We start from the raw sequence: 19,138 nt of genomic DNA, 5'->3' as shown, positions 1-19,138 counted from the left end.
AAAGATTTTATTAAGGATTTAAACAGTAAATGAAAAAATCTATCCAGATTGTTCCATCGCAAAGTTGAAAAAAAAAACAGTATTTGTGATGTATGAGGGTGCGTCGGCACCCATGTCATAGATAACTTACACACGTGTGACCATTATTGCTGACAGCTCCTGTTCACACTGGGTTTGCAGTAATTCAAAGCTGTCATCCAAACATCTCTTTCAAGAATGTTCCTGCTGTATTTTACATGTGTTACTACATTGTGGTAATTGTGTAACAGAATGTGAGAAATAGAGTGAATGAAGACGCGAGACTCCTGATCAACTGAAGTCAGTGTGAAGCAAAAATTTACCCCTTTCGAAAGTTAAACAATTGGTGTTTTTTGTTTCAACTGAAAACACTTAATGCGATAATGTTTATACCTCCATAGTTGTATTTGATATGTTAAGTGCCTGTTATTTCATGTTTTCACAGAAAACTGTGCTTCATTTAATGAGATCGAAGAGCGAGATTGTCCGTGAATACATGGCTCGTCTCATCAATGCTTTTGCTTCCCTTGCGGAGGGTAAGCGCTCACTTGTCATTGCATTGGCTCAAACTTGATTATTTCTTTATATCATTATCTGTAGATGTGAATGCCATGCTGTGTTAAATTATACAGGTCGAGTTTACCTGTCCCAAATCTCCAGTCTTCTGAAGCTTCTAACAGACACACTCAGGACAGAGGAAAAAGACTCCTCGACAAGAGAGAAAGTGCTTGTTGCCCTGCAGAAACTCAGCCTTGGGTTAATATTAAAATCTTCTTCACCTTCTTTCTAGAGTTTTAGGGTGATAAATCTCAAGCAGCTTTCATACTCATTGAGATGAATGAAATTCATCTTTTAAAAATCTCAAAACTACAGTGTATGTAGGAATGTAATGCCTTTGACAGTTTTTATTTTCATACATACCAATTAATTCCTGTGGTATTGATATCACACATATTTCTGTTGCTTGTCATTCATCTTTAATCAAATTATATTGCTAGGAGGAGCCAGCAGACAGCTATGATAGCTGATGATCTGATTGGCTGGCTGGTGGATGAACTGCAGGATTCAGATTGTCTAAGTGACAACAGCCTGGAATACTCTTCAGCTCTTCTCATGAATCTTTGTCTGCGAACAAAAGGTAAAGGCGATGTAGATATTCATGTAAATAGAAAGTGAAAAAATGTTTGTATAACTACAGAGCAAACCACCCCAGGATGTTGTGCTGGAAGATATTCTGCTTTTTGTGAATTTCTTAATTTCTCCTAACTGTTTCGCATCCTTGATTCTTTCCCAACCTTCCCAACCTTTCCCAACTTTCTAATTATTATTTATATTTTAAGTGCTGATTTCCTCATATATAATTTTTTTTAATATTCAAAACTGTTCGTGGCAGTATTGTTGAACTTTCCAAGCCTTTCAACAATCAGTTGGGGTTTTTTTGCATCCTGCAGTATTACTCAGCAGTCCGGTTTAGCATCAGTTTTTCAAAAACTGAAGAAAAAAAAATCTTAAGAAATTACGGTCTGTATTTTTACCGTCCGTTTTAAGCATGACAAGCTTTAAGATAACAAATGTCCAAGACATTCATGACATTTTCTTATTTTACGGTTATGAACTGTACATTAAGGCTCAGATGTTTTTATTTTAAAACAATTATGAACACATTTTTATAAAAATAAGGCATGACACAGTTCTTCACTGACACACCAGCCTTTACTTACTTCATTATGGTGTGAATGTCTTCAATTCTTGTGAAATCTGAAAGCATTTGTGAATAATGCCTGTGAACAAAAAGGTTTAGTAAAACCTGTTTGATTTGACCGTCATGGTTATATGGTAAGATATAACAATATAAACCATTATCTCCTTTCATGTCACATGCCAGACACTGTTCACAAAGTACAGTACTTACTTCAGTTGCCTCACTGTTGAAAACACTATGAAGTGAAATGTCATGCAAACCCGTTGAAGTGGATGGTTGTCTTTGACAGGAAAGAGAAAGTGTGCAGAGAATGCCAAACATGTGCTGAAGGTTCTAACTGACCTCCTTGGACATGAGAACCATGAGGTGATAGATGCATCTGTTAATACACATACACAAATGTATTGTGCATAAAATAGAGATACACACATATAAAAATAATTGTAATAAGAAAGACGCACATGCTTCATTGCATGTTTGGTCTCACCACTGTTAGGATTGTTTGTCTTATTGCCTTATATGACATGACTTGATTTTCACTGTTTCATAGTTGGATAAAATGAAAGAGCATGAATTTTTTGCATCAATATTTCCTTGTGTTTTCAAAACAGCTACAAAGTGTGTGTGTGTGTGTGTGTGTGTGTGTGCGTGTGCGTGTGCGTGTGCGCGTGTGTTTCCCTCAGATTTGGCCTTATGTGAATGGGGCCCTATACAGTATCCTGTGTATTTCCTCTGTGAGACAGGAAGCTAAAGAGATGGTGAGATCACAGAAATGTCTTCATCTGCGTGCAGGAAACAGCTGCTGTTTGTATTTTCTGCTCCACATGTATCTCTTAACGTCACAAAACAGCCAGTGTTTAGAGGGGACAAAATAGGGGTTTGCAGTCACATTGTCATGTGACATTGTTACTGTACTCTGGATTTGGTGAGCCAGTGCCTTTATCACTAATGTAACTGAGTCTACCCTGTCCAACAAAAATCACATATAAAAAAGACATCATGCCCAGAGTGTCCCTTGTCTCATGCCCCCCAGTAAGCTGGGATAGGCTCCAGCACCCACGACTTGTGACGGCGGACAAAAGTGGGTATAGAAAATGGAGAACAATATTGGAATTAATTTTTTTATTGTTATGGCTTCAAGTTAGCCCTGGGCGGCACGGTGGTGCAGTGGGTAGCGCTGTTGCCGCACAGCAAGGTCGATAGGGGTTCGAGTCCCGCTCTGTGTAGAGTTTGCATGTTCTCCCTGTGTCTGCGTGGGTTCTCCAGCTTACTCCCACCTCCAAAAAGATGGGGTTTAGGTTAATTGGCCGTTCCAAATCGCCTGTAGTGTGTGAGTGTGAGCATGTATGGTTGTCTGTCTCTGTGTGGCTCAGTGGCGCACTGGAGTTTGCCCAGCCTCACGCCCTAAGACATCTGGGATAGGCTCCAGCTCCCCATGACCAGCTACGGCGGATAAAGCGGTTCAGAAGATGAATGAATAAATGAAGTTAGCCCTTCTAACCTTTGAACACACCAAACCTTTGAACATTGAGTTGCTGTTATTGATTCTGCAGTTATGCTAACTCCTCTCCTCGTGTGTGTAGAGCTTAGAGGAGATTCTCCGATGCTACAGCAAAGAGAAGAACCCAGATCTCAACCGACAGATTGAGTTCATAATTAAAAAGCTAAACTCATGTGAGTGAAGTCCAATGTACTCCTGTTGCAAATGAGTATGATTGATGTGTTTGTTTTGTGAATATACCGTATATAACCTAACCATTTCAAGTGAAATGGTGATAGATGCTGTTGTTATTTTGTAAAACGCACTGAATTATTAGTCCTTACGCTGTGCTCCCAGCAGCTGATGAGGAGGGGCCGGAGTCAGATGAAGAGGAAGAAGACAATGATGTAAGTCATCTCTTAAACCTGTTAGGATATCTTCCACCATCCTATCTTGTAGTTCAGTACTTGGAAATATATCAAGATTAAAGGGATCAAAGCCGAGAAATGCCTCCAAAAGGAGGGTGAGAGAAAGTGCCACCTGAAACCTCATATATGACATGTAGATCACAATCTCAACATGACACCGATATCAGGTGTCTTCAACCACTGTGCCTGTGCATTGGGGTTGATGGATTTAGCAGATAATGGATTCTGTGGGGAAATAGGTTGTCAAGATAAGGTACATGGAATTTAAAGCCCTTTGAGTCTCTAAGGTATTTTTCTTTATGTTTACTAAATGTGTACAGATTGTGTTTGTCCCCAATTCCCCTCATTTTAGCACAAGAGTCCCTCGAGTGTGTGCTCACCACTTTGTCTTTGCCCCTGATCTCCGATATCTATCAGAAGGGACTGATATACGTGGACCAGTCTGGAAAAATGGTGTCAATCATTGTCTTAGTGTGTAACCTAAAAAAAATTATGTAAAAGTTATATGATGACGTGTTGCACCTCATATAATCTTCTTAAAAATGATTTAATTGTCAAGTCTACTCACACTCAAAAGATTTTGAGAGGAGAGACTATTGTTCCTTTACTGCATCTTAATTTTTTTTGTAGACGTAGCAAGTATGCCACAACCAAACTGAATCAACCTAGCTGTTTTACAAGTGGGCGAGGTGGTAGGTCCTTGCCATCAGAGCAGAAGTTGAAAAAATACTGTATACCATACATAAACTCTTAGCCAATGCCCTCATTGTGTGTATGTTCTGCTAAAAAAAAAATAAAGGGCTTTGTTACTATTTTTCTGTTCACTTTTTTCGTTCCATCCTGCATCCAGTCATGATGAGTTCTGCCATCTGTATAAACAGTACCCTGAACGACCCTGTCAAGCTGTGCACATCTGTAACCAGCAATGGAACATAACAATTGTGTTTTTCATTTTATTGATAGCAATATATATTCTTAGGAGAGTTGCTTACATCATCAGTAGTTCAAATGTTGTGAAATGTTACACAATGTGTTTTGAAGTGCAACTCATAAAAGACAGTTGAAGATCCTACCTCCTGCCTCTTGATATGCAAATCAAGTTATCAATAAAGGTATATTTTTATCACATACCAAAAAATTCTTCTGGATGCAATTTGCAGTATGATACAACTAAAGCATGTGTGCATGAGAAATACATGGACATATACTTTATGTATTCAGTAGTGTATATGATTGAGTATTAATTAGTTTTATGAATGGTGGCAAGCTGGTGATGCTGTTGTTTGGACAGATTTAGTCATGGGCCGGTTTAATACGTGATTCATGTCATTGATTTCACAATCGCAACTGAATAAATTATATATATATATATATATATATATATATATATATATATATATAATATACTGTATATATACACACACATGCTCACATGCTGTATGTCTCTAATTTTTTTGTTTTTTCTGGAAAACACTGTGACTTAATGTCTACCACATAATTTAATATTCATCTGAGTTTTGTGTTGTTTTATCACAGGAGGATCTGATGGATGTAGACCTTGATACAGAGGAGTTTCTCCAGCCAGAACCCAGGGAGTTGTCTGGGGAGAGTCTTCTTACCACAGAATACCTGGGAGTAAGAGCACAATACACACTTCCTCTACACTTTCCTCTATGCAAATACTCAAATGGAGTGTTTATGTTCAGCAGATATAAACCACTCATAGATTTTTAAACTCAATTCCAGCTACAAAACAGCAAGTAGTGCAGAGATAAAGAGAGCAATTCAGTATCCCCATTGTGTTGGAATGAAATTGGCCACTCTTCATACATTCTCTTGTCTGTTTTGACACAAATAAATGCAAATGGATAAAATGTATATACTGTACATTCTCTAAATTCTATAGATCATGACCAACATGGCAAAATTGAAGAGGAGGTCAACCCCTCTGACACAACCAAGTGTAGATGAACCACTACAACGACCTGTCACCCCAAGTTCTCATCGCAATGTCAGAACAGCGTAAGTTAACTTCATACACAATGCTAGACTCCAAAGTAGAGTTCACTTTTAAGCAGGTATGCTAAGTCCTGGGATCAGTGAATGACAAAAGAACCTACAGCTTTCAGATAAAGTTTAGTTTCTTTCTCATGGTACTGGGCATGTATTTTGTACATGTATTACAGGCAGTCTGAAGAATGTGTCAAGTGCCAGGAAATACTACAGGAAATACTGCCAATATCTAGCGGAAATATGATTTGACGGATTCACACATCTAAATTTTGGCCTCTTTTCACTCCCGGCAGAGTGTTTACAACAACGCAGATGGCTCGTAGTCCAGCTTAATGATTGTTTTGATAATAATACTGCCCCTTTTGTTTGACAAGATCTGCACAGCCATTCAAACTAGTGCAGTAGGTCAAAGAATGGGTGTAGATGCATTCTGCCAATGACCATCACAAAGCACATCTAAGTTGTTTGTGTAAATGAGTCAGAAGGATGAGGTTGGAACAGGAAACGTTTAGTGCTGAAGGGCAGATCATTTTCAGTATAAAGTGTAAGTTAAACCGCAGGAATAAAGGTACAGTATTGTTTTAGGGTAATGGATATGGTGGCTATGTGGGACTGCAGTCCAAGACATGACCTGGTGACCAGGTGGTTACTGGGATTCATTCACTAATTTTAAATCCAGGTAGAACCTATCACTGTGACAATTTACAAAAAGATTTTATGTTTTGCAATAAAAATAATGCTATCTAATAAAAAAAACAATGAAAGTTATTTATAGCTTACCATTGTATTTCATTTGTTTGTAACATGCAGGGATTATAGATCTAGTAGTGTAGAGGGTGGCGATGACAGAGACAGAGAATACCCATTGAGCCGCCAGAAGAGCGAGGAAGGAGGTTTTCCTCTTTACAGACACAACTCCCGACCTCCTACGCGCTCTGGTAGTCGTCCAAGCACTGCTGACTCCCTGCGTCACGGTATCGGTGGGTGGATCTAATTGTCCTTGTGATATCAATACCTCATATTGAAAATTAGATGTATATTTGTCGGACAATTTTTCCTTACAGTTTTTTACCCATGACCAGCCATCTTCTGGCTGAAGACAAAATGAGTTTGATTTTGATGGCCAGTATTCAAATGTGATCACCAGTATTTACTCAAAAAGGAAGTGCCTGCAATTTCTACAGAAAGCATAAGAGCTCAAGACTCAGGAAAATAGGCACCAAATGGTTAATGACCCATTTTGCCTTCACATTAAACCAGTTCCAGCATGGCATCAAACTGTGTTGGAAGGATGTGGTCATCATTCTGTTTGACTATTAGCTCATTCAGAGTACAGTACTGTACGTATATCAAAAACTACACGTACTAGCTTTACAAGCCTTAGATATTTGTAAACTAATAATTAGTTGCTCCTTTTTGATGTCATGAACTTATCTTAATGTAATTTTTTTTCTAATTTCTATGAAAATGCATTTTAGCTGACAATGAAGAGTGATCTTTTTGTCTAAAGCATATTCAGCAAACTAAATGTTATAATTTCACCAAACCTACACAAATTAACAATAGTAATTAGCTGTGCTTTTTTGACAAGCTCACCCTGAAGGTCCATCATTCTCTCCATGATGTATATCCAAAACAAAATACAGAAATTCTAGATTCACTGAAAGATGGGAGGGTTTGCTAATCACTGATGCATTTGTTGTTCTTATTAAGTGGGAATGTTGAGAGGATACACGATTTGAGATATTTGGCATAATTTAAAAACATGATGTAATGAAACTCTACACATTTCTTTATCTCTGCAAACAGACTCAGACTGTGGCCGCTTGTCCCTGGAGTCAGAGTTGGAAGGACCATATGAAGAGCATGCCAAAAAGCCACGCTCCCAAAACGTGCACAAAGAATATTCTTTCAGGTACCTGACACACAAACATTAACTATCCGCACAGGTAAAATAAGCCTGTGCGTATTTTTTATGAATAATGAATATGTGATGAATAGATGAAGACTGCTGCGTCTTAAACATTAATTTAGTATGTTTTGTGTGGCAATACGGCAACTAGCTCAGAAAAAATAATCCATGGCATAAACAAAACCGTCCATCCTACAATCAGTTCAGGACAGACAACCTGAGTTGTCCTCTTAGAGGAACACATTTTCCACCAGTCTGATAAAAACATAGAAGTTATGGGCTTGATGAGAATGAGTTTGAAAACAGCAAAAATGCAATAAAACCACAGTATTTGTATGGAAAAGCCTTACTTGATAAATGTATTCAATCAAAGTTTGAGTATCACCTAGCTTTGCAATGATCTCAGCAAACACTGTGTAGGTCAGCTGAGGTATAACTCTAAGATGTGTGTTGTTGTTGTCTGTGGACAGTTTTGGCCTGAGTGTTGATCTACAAGGATCGATGACTCAGCACTGCCAGTCTGGTCTGTGAGACTGTCACAGTTGTTTAAACAAGCAGTGCCCACAAAGAGACCCATTCAATCAAGCCTCTCCTATGCCCCCTCCCCCTTTAATCCTGGAGGAACTTGACTCCTGAGACTTGCCAAGAGCAATGAGTCCCAGGAAACCATTTCAGTTTTCCCTGCTCCCTTCTCCAGGAAGCGTAAAAGGCCTTCACAACATACACAATATACTGAAAAGAGATTTCCAACACAGTCACTAACAAGTGAAAAGAATCTTAGCAACAGAGCAATTTGGCAAATATCAAGTAAAAAGATTTATATTCGGTTTTTTTATTTATTCATTTACTCAAGTTGAAGCCAGGGAGACCAGACAGGCTGTTTTCAAGTCTTATGTGAAAGGTAAAAGTCACCCCTTTTAGTTTTTCATATATGTGATGAATTTTCAGGAAATACTTAACAGTGTGATGGCCATTTGCACAGCATTCATGTAATTTTTTACTTTGCTTTTCAAAGAATGACATGTATTTTTGTATCAGTCGTTCTACCAGATGATTTTAGCCACGGTGGGGCCAATGTGACTACTGTGTTGACCGAAATCCATCCATCTATTATGGTCTAGGATTCCTCCAGAGGATGTAGATCATTTGGCTGCTGTATGAAAGACAGCAGCATTTGAGCTCCCACTGTGTGACTCAGCAGAAAAGTTTCAGGAGAGCTCAGTCTCACAGCGACGTGACACAAACTTGTTTCATTGTTTTCCAAGACACAAACATTTTCTCTTCCAATTTTAACAATTTTATAAGCGGATGGTAATCAGCAGAAACATTTTTAATGAAATAGTGGTAGTAATTGTTCTTCCAGCTGCAAAGCAGACATCATTATTTATTAATTCCTCTTATGTTCCTTACCATCAGTGCTAATTGCATGCAAGCATTTGCAAGTCGGCCCAAGATTCCCCGTACACCTGACACATCGGCCAACCAGAACAGTGACTCAAGAGCCCCAGTTTTCTCAGCTGGAGCAACAACGGAGCAGCCGGCTGCCTCTATTGGGAGAGGGGGACTACAAAGTGGAAGTAAGGATTGTTTTCTCTGCCAGCATTTCTGAAAATTATTCAGCTATGTATTGGAGGTCCGATCCAATTTCAGTGAATAAAGGTGGCTTAACAAACAATTTGTTTTTCAGTATCCTTTTCAAACTAATTCACCGTCAGCGAGTGAATGGATAAGGTTCTGCAAATGTATTTTTAACAACTTACCACAGACAACATGACTAGAAATGTAGCTGTGTCTATTTTAGGGTTTCCGCCTCAGTAGAGATGGTCTATTTAAATTTCTAAAAGTGGCCAAACCAGTATCTTCATAACTCATTTTCAATCAGCTGAAATTAGTAGGTGAGTGATAGGAGATACCTAGAGGTGAAAAAGAGATCGTGTTTGTCTACATATGCCACTCCTCCCTGCTTTGAATAGTACAGTGTGACGTGTACCACAATTCCTCTGAAGTGTCAAACATGTTTGTGTGTTATTCATGCTCAAATTTTCAACCTCAGGGCATCACCCCTTCTCATCATTTCTCCACCATTAGTAATGTGACAGTGACACTTCATCTCTTTGCACACAGTCAGTACTTAACTGTGCAGTATACCACATGACAGACATTTGACAACGTGAGGTTTTTTTAAAGCATTAAATGTATCGTCAAGATGAATGGATGGATATACGTATGTGACTTTCTACCAGCCATGTTGGAACATTGTTTCTTAAATATGAACAGTCCTTGTCTTTTGTTCCCTACAATCCCACCAACATGCAAGGAGGGCAGTGTGTTAGGAGGATATACTGTAGTTGTATTGGCTTTTTTTCACATCACATGGACCATTTGGACAAGCAGGTTTCAGATAGGAATGTTTTAGCCTCTGGACCATGTCAAATTTCATTACACCTTGTTTCATTCAGGGAAACGAAAAAATAAAATAATAAAGCCACAATTTTTTTGTGTCAATCTTCCATAGCAGATATTAAAAGCATGAAAGTGTTTTTTGGCCATAAAAAGATGTCCTGTAATATATTAATGTTTTTACACTACTAAAAATAGTTCAAGACACACACACACACACACACACACACATATAAATATAATGTTGTATAAGTTGCTGTTGCCCAGCTGCAGAATCACTCAAACCACGAGACTTCTGGGGTATCATCACTGAATCCAGATTTTTTTTTATTTTATTTTTTTACTTTACCATTTGGAATTGGGGATGTAGCTGCCTCAGGTTCAATCCCCCAGCATCTGCCTCCCTAAAGGGGCACAAACCGATGTCCCAAGCCCAGATAAATACAGATGGTTGTGCCACGAAGGGCATCTGGCATGAAAAACTTCTCCAAACAAATATGAGCATTCATCTAAAAATAGAAAAGAGAAAGGATTTATTGACCTCAGCTTGACATCTTTAACTCAGACCATGAGTCACTGCAGGCACCATTGCCTTATCAGCTTCTCTACTGCTCTTGGTTTGGTGACATCATCCGTCCATGTTCTAATGCATTCTAATTGCATTTGATATGTCATTACATCCCTGCACTCATCCTATTCATCCTAGCAATTCTCCCTTCGGGGGATTAATAAAGGATTCTGATTCTGACTGATTCATGCTGGGCAGGCGCACCTCAAGTTCATAACCAAGACACTACATCCTCAAATGTGTGTTGTACTTCTGAGGTCTGGCAACTGTCAGCTCTAGAGGAATAAATGGTTTATTCAGTGCTGGCTCCTGTCTGTGGGGTGTCTGTTTTTATCTTGAGCCACAATCCATTTTTGTACTTTGAATAAAGGCTTGGTTGAGAGTCAAAGATTATTATGCCTAATATTTACTGCTTAGTAAACTGAACACCAGCTACATATTGAGACAGGACCCCCTTCAGGACCGTTGTCCGAAAACGTATCTGTGGTGACTGACAAAGATGCTCTATGGGTAAAATACAGACACTTGAAATCTTCACTTTCACTAAAAATTAACTTTATATGATTGCAGAAAAAAGTCGGCTGTTATTCCATATTCTTAGATGTGGGATTTTTAAATATGAGAAAATGAATTTATATTATTAATAATAAGAAATGTAATGATTTCACTGACCTCAATTTTCTATTGTCTCCCCTTAATCTCCTCTTATAATCGCCCAAACTCCCTCCCTCTTTCCATGCCTCATCTCACTTCCTTCAGGCAGCCAGTCAAAGAGGAGGTGAAGAGGGAGCTGTCACCATGGAGCAGCAATATCTCCCCGGTAGCCTCGGGTTTCCTGTAACATCATCCCTGCGGTTGTGATTAGGGTCAGAGCCAAAAAAGATGGTGGAAGATCAGCAGCAGGAGGAAAAGCTTTAACAATGGGAAGAATTGTTGCCCTGTACTCCTCTTTTGCATTTCATCACCTACTGTATGAATGGATTTTAGCCCAGGTGGTAAAAGTCTGTCCATTGTTTCAAATATATAACAATGTAGTACTTATCTCAAAGTATCTTTTCTAGTGTAATTTATGCTCCCTAAAATGTTTACAACACAGCCATGTGTTTTCATAATTACTGTAGTCACAGTTTAGACGAAAGAACTGCTTGTTGTAAATAGATTGCACTACCATTCATACAACTTCGTTTTGCGTGAAAGGCTTTGATTGATTACATTGTACATTTGCATTATTTTCAGGTGTTGTGATAAACATGTGAATTGTTATATTTTTATTCTAATGCATGTTGACAGTGGTTGATTTTTATATTTCTGGATGTTTTAGACAATACTCGTTTCCTGAAAATGATGTACTATACACTATGTCAAGTAATAGGGTATTGTCACATACTACAAGAGGATACTTGAAGAAACTGTACAGGCAAAGTTGTGACAATACTCTGAGAGGGAATTTCTTCTCCCGTTTGTAATCCGCCAGTGGAATAATCTCCCTGAAGAAGTAATTTTAGCTCCAAACATCAGCAGTTTCAGGAGTGGTTTTGCATCAAAGAACAGGATGCAACACAAACACGATTTACAAATAAATGTACTATTTTATAATTTCTCTGTCTTTCCTCTAGACCAGTCATCCATAAAAATCCCATACAAATGATGTCTGTTTCCCAACCCTCTAAAATTATTAAATAATACAGAAGAGGTGTTGCTGCCTCAACCTAATGAAAATTAAGACCCCCGCCACCACCACAGATTTGCACCTACATAGGAACCTTATTATTGAATTTTCGCTCACTGCCATCTCAAGAATTTTTGAATGATGAATGATCTTATATCAGACCACATAATTTTCTGTCTGACTGAAACCTTGTTGGGTCTTGAAGATTATGCATTCATTCATTCACTTCAATAACCACTTCTTCCACTGCTGCGGAAGTCCTGGGGTTGCTGGACCCTACCTCAAGCTCCTTTATCGCGGAATCAGCTTGCTGATTTAGTTTGAGAGGCAGACACCACCTCCACATTCACAAGTATACTAAAGACTTTCCTTTTTATAAAGACTGTAGTTAATCCATACAATAGCTATCCTGTCATGGTCCTAGACTGCTGGATAAATCTCCCATGCCACATTGAGCTCCTTTCTCTCAATCGTCCTCTGTATTCTCACAGTCCATCGGTACATCTTACTAAGCGTTTCCCTTCCGTGTAGTTGTTTGCTCTCATTGTTTTCTTATGATCTGACCTTATAGAAATACATTTGAATTGAATTATATTCCTTAGATTTTGACACATTTATGATCTCCATTTGATGATTCTTGTAAAAGGAGTAGCTTCAGGCTTTCCAAACTGGTTCAGTCTTAGGTTATAAGTCATCTACACTTGGTGATTGCACAATCTATATAACTTTTTTTTGTCGGATGAGTTGAACAGTTGCATGGTGACTGAAAAAAAGGTGCTGTTGTGTCCATCAAACTTTCATAAACTTTTGTTTCACATAACTGGTTTCTGTCTCTTTTAAAGGGATAATGTGGGTTTTTTTTTCTGGTTTTGTGTATGTTCCATTTTTGGGCAGCACGGTGGCGCAGTGTGTATTGATGTTGCCTCACAGCAAGAAGGTCCAGGGTTCAGTTCCTTTCTGTAGGAAGTTTGTCTGTTCTCCCCATGTCTGTGCAGGTTCTGTCTGGGTTCTCTGGCTTCCTCTTTTGCAACTTAGGTGAAGTGGTCACACCAAATTGTCCATAGTCAGATATGCATGCTCATATTTGAACATGCATGGTCGTTTGTTTGTCTTGTCTTTTGTGTGGACCCTTGATGAGCTGGCATATCATTCAGGGTGTACCCTCATCTCACCCATAGTCAGCTGGGATAGGCTCCAGAAGACCAACACGGCAGATGAGCTGTATGGGAGACAATTATGACAAACAATTACTTGTTGGTCTTTATTAGTAAGGGACCCCAGGAGCATAATTTGCTTCAGTATGAGCTAACACAGACCAACAGGAGGCAGAATAACCTATAAAGTCAGGGGTACTATGCAGTATAAAAAGTATGAACTATTTCAGGTACTGCCAGACCATTTTTCCTCTCTTTTTTCTTAGATTGGGTTTATAAGTGTTTGAGATATCATCGACTGAAGTGAGCTTAATTTTGAGGAAGGCAGAAGAAGAATGCGTGACGTAAATGAACATTCCCTCACCGACAGAAATATGTCTACCTGTGTGTCACAGCCTGCAGTTGCTCAGGACATCTGCTACAAGATTTAAACTTGCCAGTATCTTTTTTTTTTTTTTTTTTCAAATTACCAATCGTGAAGGTAGACATTTTGCATGTAAATAATGGTAAAGTTTTTGGATTTTTATAAAATTATTGTTCACTTCCCTAAATTCAATGAATAAACTAGACTTTTTTCAAGTCAAATCTTTAGGAGTATTGAGTATTAGAATGACAGAGAATGAAAATAGTGAAATAATAATCCCAATAATACATTGTCAATGGTAAATATAGTGAGTATATGTGATGCTATGTCATCAAAAAGCACAAAGCGCCAGACCTGCCCTACTATGTTTCTGATTGGCTTAGCATAATATTCTTATCCAAACCCATGGATTTGATTAATTTATCATTCCACATGGCAAATTTAGAATGACAGATTTTCCCATCAGGCATTGAGGCTCTGTTCTAGGTTAACTAATTGCCCAGAGCAGTACTCAGTGGATTGTGACTCATTGTCATTTTCATACCAATACACACCACTAGAGCAGCATATAGTTCAGCCTCAGTGCTTGACTATAGACTTATGGGAACCCTCATTACGCTGCAGCACCAGCTAGTTTGTTTTGCTTTGGGGCAGAAATGTTGGAGAATGGAATTTTTGGAATTGCTTTCTGCGTGGGAATAATTGATTTGTAGGCTGCTAATGTCCCTGCAAAATGTTTTGTTGTTACTTAGCAACATAATAATCACAATAATTTCACAACTACACTTTCAAATAAGATTTATTTAATCACTTTATATTTGTACATTTTGCATGATGGTGTTATCTGTTTTAATTAAAAATGTTAAAATGTATGTGAAGCCTAATGTGCTGCTGAAATGATGAATGTAGTATAGTGATTGAGCTTGAGGATTTGCATAGAACCTGACTTTTTATAGAAAACGTAAGTATCACATGTGTCCTTGCTTTGAAACAGCAATTCAAAGAAAAAGATTGACTGGTTGTCATGAGGAATGTACATTTGGTTCATTCTCACACCGTTTAAAAGCAGTGCACAATCACAAGATATTTGTACGATTTGCCATTTATTTGTATTTAGACGCAAATGAAATCTGGAAAGTCTACTGACTAACCTGAAAATTTTATATGAAAAAGTATGGAATTAAAAATTTTATATTTAGCACCACTGTCAAACATTAAAATGCACATACTGTCTGTCTTTGTTTTCTACTTTATAGCTTCTTCTACAACATGTTATATTTGATTTGATATTAATATGTTAGTTTTTTTGGGGGGGTGGGGTGTCTTTGACACTCTTCCCTCAAACACAAGCATCTCCAATGGCATTCTGGAGCATTCCTGTAGTAACTTAAGACGATAAGCAGCTATAATATAGCTATATATATAAAAACGTCAAAAATCAGTAAAATAAGATGTGAGTATTCCAAAATAGCCTGAAAACATGCATGTAGTCAGGACATGACCTTTAAAACACAATTTTTAAAAAAATCACATTTAAAAAAGCCAGTTGAATGATACAGCTATGCTTAACTCGGCAAGTTTCACTAACTCTCCTGTGATTTCCCAAAAGGATGACATATTCATCAGCACAATGTGAGGAAACAGGCAGTGCATAAAGGACTGACGTAGTTGTAGCCAGGTGGTCATATAAACCCGATACTGCTGGTGCTGTCCAGCCGTAAAGGCAAAAAGAGGAAGCTGCTGCTTTCTATCAAAACAAGACCACAGAGGAAACCCAAGGGATGGGCCTCACTGATATGGAGGAATATTTAAAAAAGCTACTAAATCTCCTTTAAAACTTTTTTTTCTCAATCCCTCAGGACTATGAGGACAAATAAAAATCCTCTAGAGACTTAAGTTCACCTGCAGACCAGCATAATGAAGGGTTAGTAGGGAAATAAACGTTGACGTATATGTAGGAATTCCTTTTTTGCAAGGTGTGTCTCATTTGCCATTTTGTTCAAGGGAAGCAGTGTCATATATTGTAAAAGCTATTTTACTGTGTGTAGGACTAGTTTATCAGTTAGAAAATAAAACACTGTCACTTCATTTTTGTACTCATATTTTGGATACTTACTCAAGGCGAGTGGGAGGAGTTTCAGTAGTGTTGCTCCGCAGGTAATTCTGGCCATAATTATTCGGCAATCCACTTTGTGCTTCTTTAGAAATTATGCTAAAATCCACACCTCAAGAAACATATTATTTTTTTAACTGCTAGATTAATATTTTATATGTATTTTGTGACCTTGCTTTGGATTCATAGAACAGGATATTTGTTCATTAATTAATTTTCAATACCCATGTGAGATGCATTTATCAGCACTTTAAAGCTATGAGACAAGCATGTGTCCCACTGATAAAGACTGACGCCAGCTGAGAAGGAACATCTTTTTTGTTTCGCTGTCTCCTGAACCTCCTGTTTCCTCTTCAGTCCTTTTGGAGAGACAGATAAATTTGACCTTCTCAACTGCCCTTTTTTCATAAACACTTGACTCTGTCTCTCCCCTTTTAGGTCATGTTTGGTCATTTCAGTTAGTGCTCAAAACTAAACAAAGCATCTATGACAAAAGCATTACACATCGACAGAAAGCATTTTCGTCTGAGCCCCTAGTCATTTTCAAAAACCTGGTTTGCTAAAGGTTAAGAGGCTACTGATCAAACAGACTGAAGAGTAAAGCTTACTTGGAATCCACCTTTAACATTTTTGACCTTCCCAGGAATGTCCTCACAAAATGCCTACTGACCTTCAGTGTGAAAGCATGTTTTTTTGCATTTGCTCAAGTAAAACCAAACTGTTTGTAGGGACATTTTAAAACATGGTTTGGCTGTTGATTGTTGAACAAGAAGGAACTGATGATGTTTGAAGGCTGCATCAGTTGGACTGCTGCTCTCCCAGTCTTTTTTTTTTGTTCTCACCACTGATGTGAGTATTTCAAGATGTTCAAAACTGGGCTTTGCATGACCCAGGTCCCTTGGAAATACTCAGGAAGGTGGCCATGTGCCACTCTATGGGAAGTGGGAAATTTAACTAGACATATATTACACAAAACAGCCAGTCTTCTATAATCCACTGTCCTATGATACAGTATGTAAATCTGCACAACCACTATACTCATCATTTCAGCTGCACATTTAAATACTTGCATAACACACTTTTTTTTATTTAATCATACACTATATTATATCATTATATCATCATGAAACTAATGGAAATTTATATATCTTTCCATCTATCCGTCCATCCATCCATTTCCTTGTAGACAACACGACCTTAATCTTCCCGTCTACAGTCGTTTATCTGCCTTGTGGATCACAGTTCAGCTGGACTTTATCTCAGCTGGTATTGGGCGAGAGATGGGGTACACCCTGGATAAGATGCCATCTCATCATGGGGCCACATGAGAGACAAACATTGATGCACACCCTCCCACTTATGGACATTCGCCTAAGCTGCATGTTTTTGGAGTTGGGTGGAAGTCGGAGAATCAGGCAAGAACTCATGCAGACACGTAGAGAACATACTAGTTCTGGTGCAGCGGCAGCTCAGTCCACAAAGACTTGGCTTGGGAACCTAAGGGTGGCTGGTTCAACATGAACAGAGGACCGAAGTATGGAGTAAAAACAGGTCCTGACTATGGAATGGGCTCTCTATTGCCTCTTGTTACCATTTTGAGAAAAGAAAGACACCTCCATCTACAGGGTAATGCCGTTAACCATTGAGGGTCACTGGGAACACTGGGATGAAGCAATAGTGAGATGACAGACAAAAAACCCCACTACAATAGTTAGGTAGCTAACTTGATTCCACTTATTTACAGCTCATATCCCTCCAACATTCAGTATTAAAATGGTCTGTTCTCAGAGGTGGGTTTTTCGGACAATGGTTAGAGAAAACTTAAAAACTGGTTGCCTGAAAAAGAATGTCAATGCCACAGTGACTGTCTAAAAACCTTAGATACTCATTTTAAACTCAACAGGAAGGTATGTCTGCACTGCCTAAGACTTAACAAAACAGTAGTTGGCAAAATTAATAAAACATTAAGTAACAATTCTTGACATTAAAGACAATTTCACATTTGCTTATGTAGCTGAGTGTGGGTTAACTTTTCAGGGAGTAAAGCTATGCCATAGGGGCCCCTGTGTAGTTAGTGTAGGGACAGATGTTTACCTACAGGACTACCCTCTCTTCCAGAGAGCAATGTCTTGAAATCTGAGTGTGAAGGAGATTACAGAGAAAGAAACTCCCTTCAAGCCAATAATTCCTCAATTCTTTTTCAGTGACTGCCAGGGCGCCACGCCTGCAGTCAGATGGATACCTGAAATATCACCCCTGTGACACATTTGACAAAAGTGGGACAGAACAAAGATAACCCTCCCTTATGGTCCTCAGGAGTGTTAAAACCAAGGAGTTGGAAGAAGGATTTGCATAAGCTTGGGAGCTTGTCTAATTATTATTAATAACCTCCTCCAGCTCACTCAACGTCGTCATGCCTACATAAACTTGAATAAAATGCCAGTGGATTATCCCTGCAAACGGGTTCTCATTTATCAAAGTGGTTTCAGGATAAATGAATGCACTCCTGTAGAGTTGTGTAACTTCAGAGAAGTCTTAGTTTTGCCCTTTAATCTTTCTTTTGAGTGCAATGTTTTGTGTTTTTTTGTTTGTTTGTTTGTTTGTTTGTTTGTTTGTTTTTTGGGGGGGGGTTGTCATCAAGATTAATCATATTTGTGAATTTTTTTTTTTTTTTAGAAGACATTAAAAATACTGCATGTATTGTTAACATCAAGTAAATATGAACATGAAGGGGAAGTAGAAAGGAATTGAGGGTCAAATTTGGTGAACTTGATTACATTTTCCTGATTAATTGCTAATTGCACTCATATTTCTGACAGCAATGTGAGAAAATATTGTTCATTACTAACCTATAGCTTTAGATGCATAGATTATAATAGAAAAATGATACTTTTTATATTTAATTGCATATGAAAATCCAAATTGTAGTTGTGCGGTTATATCCTGACACAAATCATGGTAAAATGAGTCAGTGTGCTTATTGGCTTAATTTTTCCCTATTATGCTGGGCCTCTTTTTAACATGAGTGATAAATGCCAATGGAAAGACTAGGGACTGTGGCGTCCATCATCTCCTCTATCCTCTATAGCAATCGCTGAGCTGGAATCCATGGACAGAGGAAAAAATTAAAACGGGAAAAAACATTGTGCCAAGTAACAGGATGCACATGGGCCTGAGAAGGATGGCTGGCTGGATCCAGGAAATGTAGAGGAAGGAGAGATTTTCGATCACAGCTGTGTAAGGAGTGAAAAAATCCCATTTTGAAGCACAGAAAGACATTTTGTTGTTTCCTTCCTTAGCCAGTGAGGCAGCAGAGC

At 38.4% G+C, this 19,138-nt stretch overlaps 1 protein-coding gene and 1 long non-coding RNA gene across 6 annotated transcripts in view; one reads left to right on the top strand and one right to left on the bottom strand.

Annotated features, from left to right (window-relative positions):
- Positions 1 to 13,516, top strand: part of LOC137598536 (lisH domain-containing protein ARMC9) — a 30,013-nt gene extending 16,497 nt beyond the window's left edge. For 2 of the 5 annotated variants that reach the window (XM_068318788.1, XM_068318784.1), the window contains 13 exons: positions 464 to 554; positions 651 to 774; positions 1,017 to 1,156; positions 2,010 to 2,086; positions 2,404 to 2,478; positions 3,304 to 3,394; positions 3,558 to 3,607; positions 5,165 to 5,263; positions 5,535 to 5,650; positions 6,452 to 6,621; positions 7,451 to 7,556; positions 8,970 to 9,130; positions 11,281 to 13,515. In XM_068318788.1, the coding sequence (XP_068174889.1) occupies positions 464 to 554; positions 651 to 774; positions 1,017 to 1,156; positions 2,010 to 2,086; positions 2,404 to 2,478; positions 3,304 to 3,394; positions 3,558 to 3,607; positions 5,165 to 5,263; positions 5,535 to 5,650; positions 6,452 to 6,621; positions 7,451 to 7,556; positions 8,970 to 9,130; positions 11,281 to 11,303 (1,323 nt within the window). In that variant the 3' untranslated portion in view covers positions 11,304 to 13,515. Of the gene's footprint in view, positions 1 to 463; positions 555 to 650; positions 775 to 1,016; positions 1,157 to 2,009; positions 2,087 to 2,403; positions 2,479 to 3,303; positions 3,395 to 3,557; positions 3,608 to 5,164; positions 5,264 to 5,534; positions 5,651 to 6,451; positions 6,622 to 7,450; positions 7,557 to 8,969; positions 9,131 to 11,280 lie in introns of all 5 variants that reach the window. The other 3 variants (XM_068318785.1, XM_068318786.1, XM_068318789.1) reach the window with 3 other exon arrangements.
- On the bottom strand, positions 1,012 to 1,999 carry LOC137598538 (uncharacterized). Its single transcript, XR_011036694.1, has 3 exons — positions 1,931 to 1,999; positions 1,740 to 1,799; positions 1,012 to 1,143 (listed from the first exon to the last, which is right to left on the bottom strand). It is a non-coding gene; the product is annotated as an uncharacterized lncRNA (long non-coding RNA).
- Positions 13,517 to 19,138: the final 5,622 nt, after the last annotated feature.

This window comes from Antennarius striatus, chromosome 7 (assembly GCF_040054535.1).
Source record: "Antennarius striatus isolate MH-2024 chromosome 7, ASM4005453v1, whole genome shotgun sequence".
NCBI lineage: Eukaryota > Metazoa > Chordata > Actinopteri > Lophiiformes > Antennariidae > Antennarius > Antennarius striatus.
This window is presented reverse-complemented; position numbering and strand designations above follow the sequence as displayed.